Source organism: Pseudopodoces humilis, chromosome 20, assembly GCF_049639895.1.
Source record: "Pseudopodoces humilis isolate 2021_Gansu_Grassland_sample_001 chromosome 20, ASM4963989v1, whole genome shotgun sequence".
In the NCBI taxonomy this organism is placed as follows: domain Eukaryota; kingdom Metazoa; phylum Chordata; class Aves; order Passeriformes; family Paridae; genus Pseudopodoces; species Pseudopodoces humilis.
The window spans coordinates 6,345,521-6,357,995 of NC_142219.1; the positions used below are offsets into that span (position 1 = coordinate 6,345,521).

At 42.5% G+C, this 12,475-nt stretch overlaps 1 protein-coding gene across 19 annotated transcripts in view; it reads left to right on the top strand.

The window, feature by feature from the left end:
- Nucleotides 1-12,475, top strand: part of FBRSL1 (fibrosin like 1) — a 502,426-nt gene that overhangs the window by 132,160 nt on the left and 357,791 nt on the right. For all 19 annotated transcript variants that reach the window (XM_014253901.2, XM_014253908.2, XM_014253906.2 and 16 more), the window contains exon 2: nucleotides 2,313-2,513. In XM_014253901.2, coding sequence (XP_014109376.2) covers nucleotides 2,313-2,513 — 201 coding nt within the window. The remainder of the gene's footprint in view (nucleotides 1-2,312; nucleotides 2,514-12,475) is intronic.

Here is a 12,475-nt window from a genome sequence, read left to right on the forward strand (position 1 = left end):
TTTTGCTAGTAGCTCAGTGATGAGACAAGCCTTAAATCTCCAGACAAAATAGGGATGAAAAGCTGCATTTCAAAGTAGGGAATTTTGTAGGATTCAGTAAGGAGAAAAACACAAATTTCCAGGCCAGTTCTGTGGTGAAAGGAATCGTCTGAAAACCTGCAGTGAATGTGCTGTGGGTACCAAGGGAAGACTTTGCCTAAAGCATTAAAAGAGGGCCAACCAGCATGTGAAACCAGGTGGAGTTTAAACTGAAATGGTAATTTATTGGCTTTGAAGGTATCCTTAGAAGTGAATATTGCCCCTCAAGCCAAGAGTGCATGATTTGCTGGTGCTCTCAGGTGGTGGCATTCCCCTGGCCCAACCTCCTTTCTCCCCCATCAAAGGTCCATGTCACCTCCTGCAGCATCTTCCTTGCACCTGCTGCCACATCCCAAGCTGCATCTGGCTTTGTGCAGAAGTGCACGTTTCTGGTGATTCCTCTTTCTAATGTTTTGCTGAATGTCAGTTAGCAGGTATCATTTCCACGTGACAAGTTTTTGATTAGTTACTGAAGATCAGCATTTTGATTTTTATCTCAGTAGCTTCCCAGTAAACAGCATTGACCTTCTTCAATTGGCATCTTGAACTACTGCTTTAAAGTTTTATCTTTAAACTAAAAACCAAACTGAGCAGCTAAACACTGATTTATAATCCTTTATCATTCATGGAGATCAGTGCCAGACAGGTGTTTTCCTTGCTCTTTCCCCAGTAATGGACTTGGCAAGCTGAGCTGTGTTCTGTACCTCCAAGACAGTGCTGGTATTTTAATTTTGGTGGAAGGGTTGTATCTTTGGGGGGTTTACAACTTGATATATCTGTGTGTGCTCTAAGAGGAGCCTCCAGCCCCACAGGACTCCTGTGCAAGGTGCACAGAGGTTGGGTGCTGGCTGATTATCTGGAGCCTGGGCTGGAATTGGAAACAGCTGTATTTTATTGCCTCAGTTCTAATTTCTGTGTCTGTGACCCTAAAGTGCCAGTGTATCATCTCACTTCCCAGGGAAGGGTAACTTTAAACAAGTGAGTGATTTGGAGTGGAATCAGCATGTTGTACACTGAGGCAGTCAATTCACTAATTAAAGGAGAGGGGGAGGAAGTAATCTGGAGCAATCAGCAGGGCATTTCATTCCAGTTTCTAATTTTCTTTTTTTGTTGGGCTTCGGTTTTTGTGAGACTAGAGAGCTAATGATTTTCATGGGCTCTTTTGCAGTACTGAAGGTGTGTGCATTGATGTGAGCAGTTGTATTGTGATCTCCATTCATGTAAGATACAAATATCTGTCATGTAACTGCTTGAGTCAAAAGACTCAAGCGAGGCATTTAGAAAAATATCTGTGGCTGAATTTTGGCGTAGTAAGCTGTGTTTTTAGGGTATTTCCTAATCTATTTACCTCACATAAAAAAATAAATGGAAGAGATATCCTACAAAACATTCCTGTAAGAATTCAGTTTTTATCCTTGAGCAGTTAATAAAAGACATAAGGGAAAAATTTATCAGCTGCAGTGACCAATGTTAGAGTGATTTGGCATGTATATTATTTCTTCAACTCTGTTTCCACATGGTGTGCATAGAGAGGAAGTTTGGTACCTTGTCTTACTGGGAGTTCAACTTCCAGTCCTCAGAGAGGCCAGGGATAGCAGGAGTAATTCACCTCTCTGATCTCACTTCCAGTGTTAATCATTATGACATGACATATCTGCTTTTAAACTGTGCTTGGATTGTGTGTTAGAGCCTGGTTCAGGGTAGACACTTAACACTTAGAAGTGTTCAACCTCTGTTGTGTGTTTGGATCCCATTGATCTCTCTGGCTCAGGGAATTCGTGGTAGGGCTTTAGAAATGCCTTTCTCCATATGAATGCTGCTGTGAATCAGAGACTGTCAGCCCCAAGGGGCAGGTCTGATATGTTTTGTTCTCAGATCAGAAACAAAATAAAACCCACCTCTGTTTCACTTGAACAGTTTAAGGCTTCCCTTCAGGATGCTGATTTGCTCATGTGCTATTGACGTATGGTTTCTGAATTAATGATGTGAGCTCATTTTCATACCCAGCTCCAGCGTCACTGAAATTAATCAAACACATAGCCTGGAGAATATTCATCCTAATATAATCTAAAATTACTGTTTGCATTGTGCATGTCTAATTCTTCATCGTAAGCCATCTCTGGAAGATACAGTCTTGTTTGTGTTTTTATTCAGTATTTATACAGCTTAATGCTTAAAGGTAGCCACAAAGAACTGAAAGAACTTACCATTCTCTTTTTTCATCTCCTTTACAGAAGGACATGTCACTAAAGCCTCAGGAGCGGAAGGAGAAATGGGAGAGGCATCCAGGCAAGAAACCTAGAGAATCTGAAAACTGTGTAACAGCTGAGCCAAGTGAAAATGGCCATAACAACGATGCGGGGAGCTCGGAGAGAGAGGCAGAACGAGGCAAGGAACGGATGAAGAAGAAATTTCCCTTGAAGCTATCCAAACAGGTAGGGAAATACTTCTCATCTGAGGCGACTGTCGTGGTGTTGGCCACTGTGAGATGATGTCCTTGCTGGTAGGTGAGGTTGTCCATGTAAATGGCTTCTCTGGTAACCTGTGCTGGTGAAAACAAAGTCTCTTAGAAGACTTGTGGCTGAGTGCACAGATCCTGTGTTGAGGGCAGGTTCCATAAGCTGAAGTGGAATCCAGGTGTACTGAGTAATGTAGGAAGGAAGGAGCAGACGTCCTTTGTGTCCTGCAGCTTTGATACAGTGCAGTGGTTCATACAGTAGATTTGTGGTCCTGAACACAAGTAGAAATCGTCCATCAGATCATAACCTCCTTTGGTTATGATAATCCTCCTTTGGAGGATTTGAGCTGGGCAATGTGAACCTGCAGGTTACAAACTTCTGTGTCCATCTCATGACTCGAGTTTCACTTACCCCCAAAACAGAGTGCTGAGGAAGAGTGACTATTCCAAGTATTTTAAAAGTGGAAAGTAATTTTACAGGAAGTTGTGCTCTGGGCAGTCTTTCCTGTGTACCCTTCTAAAATGTGGTGGAGTGTTAATGAATGAAGAGTTGTCATGCTGGAGGGAATTATTCCAGTGACTCCATCTGAGCCAGTGTGTAGAGGGTCAGGTGACAAAGAAAAGGCACTGTGGCTGGCAGGCTCTTTATCAGTTAACTGCTGCTCAGCAGGGAGGTTTGTTAGTGACTCAGTGTGCATTCATGGGTTGGCAGTCCCCATGGCCCAGCAGCATCTCTCCGTGGACACTTTCCCAGTTGTCCTTAACAGGGTGCCGAGTGGCAGCCAGTGGGAACGCCAGTGTACTTGACCTTCCAGCATTTGTTCCAAGCTAAGAAACACACTAAGATGAAAAAGTGGTTTTTATTCTCCATTTCTCCAGCAGAAAAAGAGCTGTTTAACTCAAGCCACCTTCTGTTCTGTGAAACTAATCCTGTGTGTGTGCCAGACAGCCAAAGATTGAATTGTCCAGTTACTGGAAATGTTTTTTCAGACTTACAGTACTTTAATATTTAAAAAGATGATGAAGGTTATGTCTTGCAGCCCTCCCCTATAACTTCTCCACCACATACTCTGTGCTTCAGGCTATTGATTTAAAAGGGCTCATCACATTTTAAGTTAGAAAAATGGTCTCATGGTCTGGTGGAAGTTGTTTCTTCAGTTCTAAAATTACACTGCAAGAAATGCAGTGCATGGCAGGGATTTGCATAGTTGTGGATGTGTGAGACAGTGGGGAGGTTCTCTCTTCCTGCGGGAGGAAAAGGTTGTCAACAGCAACATCTTCTACATGAAATTTAAAACTCAGTTTCACATAGTTGTGTCCACTAAGGGATTTCATGGCACTTCCATAGAAACCTCTGGAGTAAGAGATTTTGTTGTACTGGCAGACTCCAATTTCTCTCATACTCTGCTGCCTTAGTTTATTGCTATATGAATTTTGAAAAATGAGGATGTTTTTACTTACTTCTTCTGAGTAGTATTTGCCTGCCATCAGTGATTAAATAGGGGATTTGCTGCCACATTCATAAAAACCTGAATTCAATTTCCATTGTTTAGTTTTTTTTAACCTGCAAGGATAGGTAACAAACTCTAAAAAGAGTGAGGAGCTTGCATAAAGAGTATAAAAGAAAACCTGTGATGAGTGACTCATTAATACATGGTGCCTCTTTAAATAAGTCACACTTAGAATTCCTCTCTTGTTGGAAAGGGAGGTTTTTTAAATACCTGCGATTATCCTAGCTGATACAATTTTCACAAGTTTGGAAGTCTGTAAGGTTGATGAAAGTAGCAGCAAAATCTAAACTACATAAATAGGCTATTCTTAGTTCAAACTCATTATGCAAATGATATAGACAAGTTCAATAATTTTTACTTCTTTTTAGTAACCACAAAGTTCACACATAAAATTCTGGCGTTTCCTGCCAAGCTGTCTAGACAAATTGGCTGTAATATTAACTTTCCTGGAATTTGGGGGGTGATTTTTACATCTCAGGGTTATTAAACATAGGTTTATACCTAATTTGGATAGCTTACTGTAATTAATGCTAATTATACTGAAATGTTGTTTAGAAATTACTGTTCAATTTGAAGCTTTCCTTCTACTCTCATCTCTTCTCTTTACAATGCTACTGAATTGTCATCTTTTTTATGCAGCCTCCTCTAATAAATCAAATTGGGCATTATAATTATGGCATTCTGCTAATCCTTGTAGAGAGGTGCAAAGTGGTAAGCTGATTTCAGTGCCAGGTTGTCTGCTTTGTTTAGAAAATGAGATTTGTACTTCACTCCATTTGACAAAGCATCCAGATTGCTTTGCTCCTGAATATTTGGTTGTTCTGTACCTCAGGCTATGGGGAGAGGGCTGCAAGAACCAATCTGTCCTTTCCAGCCTATTACTCTCAACTGTGTATAAAAATCATTTAAACACATTTATCTCTTGCTGTAACTAAGCAGAGGGAGAAAAAGGCATTTCAAATAGTCTAGGTTGTTTTGTCCAAGATTTGTCAGAGTTTGGGGCTGCTCTCAAGTCATGTACACAAGGAAAAGTGCTGACTTGAAACTGTGGTTCTAGGGATCAAAAAAAGCTCTTGGCAGTCATCAGGATCAGGTACGTCAAGGAGCTGAGAAAGTGCTCAAAGCTGGGGGTGTATTTTGGTGTAGCAGAGTGGCCTTGGGTAAAAGCAGCCCCTCTGAAAGGCTGAAACTGCTTCCAGCACAGGAGCATTCCTTGCAGGCTGAGCCACTGCCTTCTCAAAAGGTCCTGTTCAAAGTTAACCCAGTGGTTGGGGGAAAGGAATCCCCCCCCAAAGTGCAGACAGTGCTAGTGTGGGAGAGCAGCCCCTCACCTCTTTAAGGGATTTAAAGGGTGAGATTTTTAATTTGATTAGATTAAGTAATAGATACATGTAAGATGAAACCTCTTAGTGCTCCCATGTGTGTCCTATATTCTAGTTTTTGGAGAGTCACTCTTTGAACTTGGAGTCAGTCCTTGATTAACTTTAGTTGAGCTGTTCTTCTCTTTTCTGGTTTCGTTTTTGGAGTTGCTTATTCCTCTGAATGTCTGAGCACTGCGGATGTAGAACAGTTGGGATTTTGGGTTTTTTTACCATTTTTCCTGGGCTTTAGAACCCATTGCCCTTTCTGTACAATGACCACCTTCTGAAAAGGCTTGGGGCTCATAGGAAGGAGTTGCTGGTATTTCCAGTTAGCTTAACCTCAGACCCTCTGTTTAGTCAGCTTGGGAGCATCACGGTGTGTTGAATATATTTAGATGTTAAATGCGGCTGTAATAACACAGTGTTCTGCAAATAGTCATTTGTCACGAAGATTAGTGTCTTACACCTCCTCCTTCCTTTTCTCCCCCACTGTTTAAATCACCCGAGATGAGGGAGAGTCTCAGAGAAGCTGAGGAGAGCAGGGTGGTGTAGCACGTATTTAGTGCTCAGAAATAGCGTGCTGGGTTTGGAGCCTGGGAGGAGAGGGCAGGGGAGTGATCACGGTCCTGTTGCTCCAGAGGTGACATCTCTGTGACTTGAGCAGAGCTTCCTGCAGGGAGGGAAAGCACAGCTAATTCCCGAGGCTCATTCACTGCCCAGCCTTCCCCAAACTGCTGAGCTCCATCGGGGATTAATGGATCGCCTTGCCATGGCTCTTGCTGGACTGGAACTGCTAAATTGCATTAACAAGTTTGATTAGCTCTTCATGTGGTTTCTCTGTGATGCTCATCATCTCATTATCCAACATTCATTAATGGATATAACACCCTCCCTGCCCCCCCAGGAGGGCTGTGCTCCGGGTTACTGCTGATCTGAGCTAAAGGTGATACAGTAAGTCATTTTTTCCATCCAGGATGCAAGTTGCTTCTTCTGATGTCTAGGTGAAAATTGATAGCTCCTTTTCAAGCCATTTACATACCCTTGGCCCCATTTGTGTGTGGTGGTGGTACTGAAAGGCTGTGGGGCCTTTTCCCAGACAGAGGGAAACGGTCTAGATACTCATCTGGATAATGAAATACTGTGGAAAATTTCCTTTGGCATCATATTGCTCATGCTGACAGTTGGGCAATAGGACCGTGTAGCTGCTTGAGTTCTACTTGTATTTTTCAGATAATGATAAATAGTATTTATCATGCTTGGATTTGAATCCACTGGTGGGCTGGAGGCAGTGTGTGCTTAGTGGTGCACAGTTCAGAGACTGAAATGTCCCTTTCTTTGCTGAGCTTCAGCAGCCACATAGGAGACGGAGTCTGAAAAATAACCTTTGGAGTCTTTGTCTTTAGCCAGAGGACATGGATATGCCTGTTCTTCCGTGTCTTAGTAATGTAGCATTTGGAAGCTGAGTTGTGTCTAAGAGGGTCTAGCTATAACAGTAAATTATTCTGTTACCTTCAGTATCTCAGGCTACTAAAACCCAAAGAATTCTAGTCAGTCAGTGTACAGGAAAAAAAAAAAGAAAAAGAAGAAAGGTTGCCTTTAATGTGGGTTTTGGGGATTGGTTTGGTTTGGTCTGTGCTGCTTTGGTGTTTGCATTTCACTGCTTTTGAAGGCTGAAATTATACAAACTAGTTTCTTTTTGTTTCTAATTGATGTTACCCTTTTTGTTAGCAGATATTGTTATTTAAACGTTCTTTGAAACTAAACAACAAAGCAAGAGGAAAAAAGTCCATTTTCTTTTAATCAGCAAAATGTTGCTTAAAAGCAGGATCCATTTCTACCTTTGTAAGAACAAGAATGTTCAATTTGGACACGAAAGCTCTCACGCCCGATTTCTTTTAAGCAGGCATTTGTGTTGGCTGGGGGAGCAGGGCTCATAAGGCAGTGCCATTACCTGGGTGAATTACCTGGGTGAATTACCTGGGTGAAGCCCCTGCCCCAGACTTTGGCTGTCTGGAGAGGAAAGCCAGGGTTTGGCTTCTCCCAGAGCTTTGGTTCCATCCAGAGTGGACGGGGCTGGCAGTGGAGGTCACTGGGCTTGGTGAGTCGCGGTGCTGGGCTCCAGCGAAGCCTTCCCAAACAGCAGCTCCCTCCTGAATTTATGAACAGCCTGGCTGGCTCCAAAGCTCCTGGTGAGGGTGCAGAGCAGGGTCCTGGCCCCGGGGATTTGGGAGGAGGCCCTTGTTCCTTGCAGCCACAGATGGCCCTGCCCTGCTCCCTCCCGCTAATCTGCAGCTGCAGAGGCTCCACAGCTGCCTGGGAAACCACTGGGGAGCAACGGTGCAAAGCACTGAGATGGGCAACACAGCATCCAGGCATTAGCTTTGCTAATCCAAGCCCTAAAATCAGCCTCATTTCAATCAATAGCAATCTGTTTGCACTGTCAGGAACTAATTTAAAAATCTGCTTTAAGTCTTGGTTAGGCACTTGGTATTCTGTTTTTGGGATCAAAGTAGAGGGAAGCAGTGGGCATAGCACAGCAGTGGCAGGAGGAGGAAAAACCCTTTGTAAATAAAAAGTGGATGTTTATTTTCCAAATGAAACCCTGCTATTACAAAGAAGTTGTTGTTTTTGCTAAATTTATCCAAGAATTCATCAAGATTCTTGAAGTGGCTGCAGAGCCACAAGAGGGAGAATTTTGCAGAGTGTGTAGTTTGTTTAAAATGCTGTACCAACTTTAGACCATTAAAGTCTGCAATACAGCTGTGGCACAGGTAACTTCATCATGGGATTGCAGCCACCTTTGGAGAGCTACAGCAGGGCTTCCAGAACAGATTTCTGTAACACACTGCTTCAGGAGCAGTGCAAAACAGTGCCATAAACCCTCTGGGAACTGTGACAGGAGGCGGCCTTTGCTTAAGCCAGAAAAAATATATTTCAAAACCCTCTGCAGTTCTGGTAGGGAAACATAAATTGAAGAGATTATGCTTAATAGAATTGTAGGGTGTCCAACTATTTTTAGACTAATGCTGAAGAACGAAACAGAAGCATATGCTGGTTTTTATTACACTGCAAATACTATTTTCTGAACAGTGATGTAAAGCATGTTTTGGCTGGTGGAAGTGTGATATGTGAAAGAATGTGGCTTTATCTTTTTCAGGGAAGAGTGAAACGCTTGTCTGGACCAGTGGATTCCCTTTTTGACCCTCCCTTGTCAGTACTGCTGCTCCATGTGCCCCACTTGTCCCTGCTTTCAGAGAGCTCTCCTGATTCTTCTAGAGAGGCTCAGCTGCCTCTGAGTGCAGCTCCTTGCTGTGCTGGGCAGGGCTGGCTCACCTGGCCAGAATTTTACTGCCATGGGCTTTTCTGGAGTGGGGCACAGGCATTTCCTACAGGGGGCAATCCAGGGGGAGCAGCTCCCACCGGACAGGACTCGTCCCCAGCAAACAGGGGCTTGCAAACATATCTTGAGCTGATGCTCCTGGTGGTTTCAAAGTCAAGACAGGTCAGAAAATTCAAGTGGTAGGAAGATAGTTAAGCTATGCCTGTGTGTGGAAAATCAAACCAGTTATAAGCTTCATGCTTTAAAACTCTTGCTGGCCACCTTTAACTTCTCTGCCTGCATTTAGATGACTGATAAGGACTTTGGGTCACATTTGCTTAAATTTAGCCTCAGAGAGGAGCAGAATAAAGGGAAACAAGGCGATCCTCTCTTCTCCATGACAGTCTGTGTGTAGCTGTGAATGAATCTCATTACAGCAGCTTCTTTTGAAAGGGAGAAATAAAAAGGAAATTTCATTGCCAACAGCTTATGTGGCATTAGATGCTATAAAAAAGGTTGTTGGTGGTCATTGGTTACATTGTTATAAAAGAAGAGCTAAATGGTCTGTTATTTAGTGAAGGGGATTTAATTACATGAAGTAATTTACAGGAAGCTATAACCACTTCTGTCTTTTTCTCTGTTGATATAATTGGTTGACACAATGCACTAAGTCCTCTTTAACTTCTTCCTTCGTCTCACTTTATTTGTATATTTCTTTTGGAGAAGGTACCAAGATAGAACACTTCTTTTGGATCTTGTGATTTTAGCAAGTTGAAAAATGGAGTAGTGTGAGCTATTTTAATAGATTCAGAGCCGTGGCTGGAGGTTTTTATTGTGCATCTCTTCATACTGTGGGATAGGACATGTTCCAGGTGTCCTGTGAGATGTATAGAGACCTTATTCCTGGGTTCAGTGTGGATGCTGCAGGCCCTGAAGAACCCACAGTCTTTTTGGATGTTGTTTTTCTGATTTGGACAAGAAGCATCTAAAAGGTCACTTCTTTTGATTTAAGCACTAGCTGCCCAGTGTTTTAGCTAACTTTGCAGAAGAGGCTGGAATGTGTTACCTAATTGTAGCTTCTGTTCCTCTGCTTGCACCACATGTCTGCAGTGATATTTGGGATGATCCACAGGTATTTCTGTTGGTGTGAAATAAGCACAATTGATGCAGACAGCCAATATTCTTCTCCTAGCACACTTATCAGTATGATGACTAAACCATCTGTGCCTCTCCAGTCTAAATCAGCTGATTTAAAACAAACAAAATGACATCCCAATGTCACATGTGGTTGAGGCAGGATAAATACCTTTTTTCACAGGGTACTGTTACTTTCCTCATGCAGAATTTGTCCTTGCTGACTGCTGGCCGTGGAGGCTGAGATACCCAGTGTGCCAGGAGCTGTAGCAGGATTGCTTTGGCAGCTGCCAGTCTTTGCCTGAAGTCATTCAGTGGCACTGGTCCAGCTGACTTGGCTTTCCTTGTGGAAGCATATCAAAGATGATGCTGTTTTCCACCTCTCAGTTGCTCTCGCCTCCCAAACTGCAGCCTCGGGCAGTGTTACCCACACCCCTCAGCCTCTTTCTGTGTGGGTTCTTAAGGGAGATAATTTTCATACTTCTGCCTGATGGATGGTTTACATGAGCTGTTGAGAATATACACAGCTTGAGTGAGCACATCTTTGGTTTGAAGGCATCTCTTAGGCAAAATAAGCACTTGCATTTTTCCTGCAAGCAAGGTTATTAGTAGCTATTCAGGTGAATGCCGTTGCACAATTGTTTTGGCAGAATCAGTCTATTTTCCCTAATGTTTTGTCTTAAAGAAACATAAAAATTAAATAAAGGCAGCAGGGGTTTGTGATAGATTTAAAGCTCTTCCAAACTTACTGGCTGTGAGAGTCCTAAGGTGTAGTTAGGTATCTTTAACTCAGGAGGTGAAATATGTTATGTCTGTATGTAGGTTTTTCCAGCTATTAGCATTCTGAGTTGATTCTAAAATTTTTCTGAAGTTGAGCCTTGAAATGAATTTATTAAAAAAAAAGAAATCCTAGCAAGGTTTCATGTGTTAATTTTAGGAATTATACTTGTAAACTCTCGTTATCCTTACATGCAAAAGTTTGGGCTTGTTTTTCTTTCTGGTAGCTGTCTTTCAAGTTTGCTTTTTCTGCAGTTGGAATTGTTGAGATTACAAAGCAAAGTATTCTTTGGGTAGCTACTGGATTCTGAGTGTTGGTGTCTAAAGTCAATGGTGTAAATATGTGCAGGTTTTTTAATGAAAAAAAAAAAAATTGTTTAGCTTCACCTTTTCTTCCCCATTCCACTTTCTCCTGCTTAAAGGGTTTTAGTTCAGCTCCAGGGAAAGGAGCACAGGCTGGATTCTTCCTTCATCTGCAGATCCATTTCCAGTTAAAGCTGAAGATTACCAATGGGTTTCACTTTGCTCTGACATTTTCTCTTACAGCTCTCCTTGACTCATTGAAATGAATACTAAAAACAAGGAAAAAATTCTTTCCGGGGTAAATCTTACCCACTGGAATAATATTGCTAAAAGAATCCAGAGATGAGGTAGTGGATCAAATAGGGGGTGCTGTCCAGGGCAGCTTGAAAATACCAGTGCCATGATGAACAGCCCTGTGATGCTGTAACATTGCAGCCTCCTGGAAAGTGGTACTCATGAACTTGTTTTTCTGTTGGCTCTCAAAACTTTCAAGTGGTCATAGGGCAATATTTTACAATTTAACATGACATTTATTGGCTATAGTGTCAGTCAGAAATATCTCCTTGGAGTTAGAGCTTCAGTCCTTTTAGGATCGAAGCTGGAGGTAGCTCAGCTGGACATTGTGGATGTGGAGTCAATCTGCAGCTTTAACATGAAAAAAAAAAGAATGTTCCAGTTTCCAGTTACTTTTTAGCTCATATGAAGCAGTTTCAGTGTATAAAGGTGTAAATGGGGATGACACAAAGGGAGTCATATTGCGAGTGGTGCCTGAACTGAGGGCTTTGAACTTGTTCCACATTTGTACGTGTGCTCCTTTTCTTCCTGCTTCAGACTGCAGAAAGCCACGATATAAAAATAAACCAGTTATTCTTTCCTTACTGCATAGGAAATAACCATAACAGCAGAACAAAGCAGAGGTCTCAAAACACAAACCCTGTTCTGCAGAGCTGGATTTGGTGTTTTCCCACCACGTGTCCATGCCCTCTGTCAGAGGGGCTGGCAGTGTGACCCAAAATGTTCCTGGGCCATGGTGGTGTGATGGCTGAGAGCCACTGGAGATTGCTTCCCCATTTTTGTCTCTCACTTTCCTTGTGACTGCCTCATTTTGTTCATAAAGCAGCTTGTAATTGAGTGTTTGACAAAGAAGTGTTTACAAGCAGTGTTTCTTGTGCATAACTGCCTAGCTGAGGGGAATAACAATTTGGGTCTGAATTTCAGCCCTCCTTTGTCACTGTCATATCATCGTCAGTGGCAGTGCTGTCTCTGCTTAAAGAGAAAGATGGATTAAAATTGTGTCAGGGCATGGCACCCAGGTGGGAATGTGTGGTCTGGGAAGAAGCTGCCAACTTTTCTTAGTGGCTCTGCTCATCTTTTGTCCGTGTCCTGATTTTTGAGCATACCAAGGTGTGTGTGCTGATGAATTAGCAGGTGTGGTGACTTCAGGGTTTTACATGTGGAGTCTGCTGTTTTAGGGAGAATTCTGTTCTGGCCATGTGAAATGTGAGGGTTGGAGTTCTGTCAGATTTTAAACCTT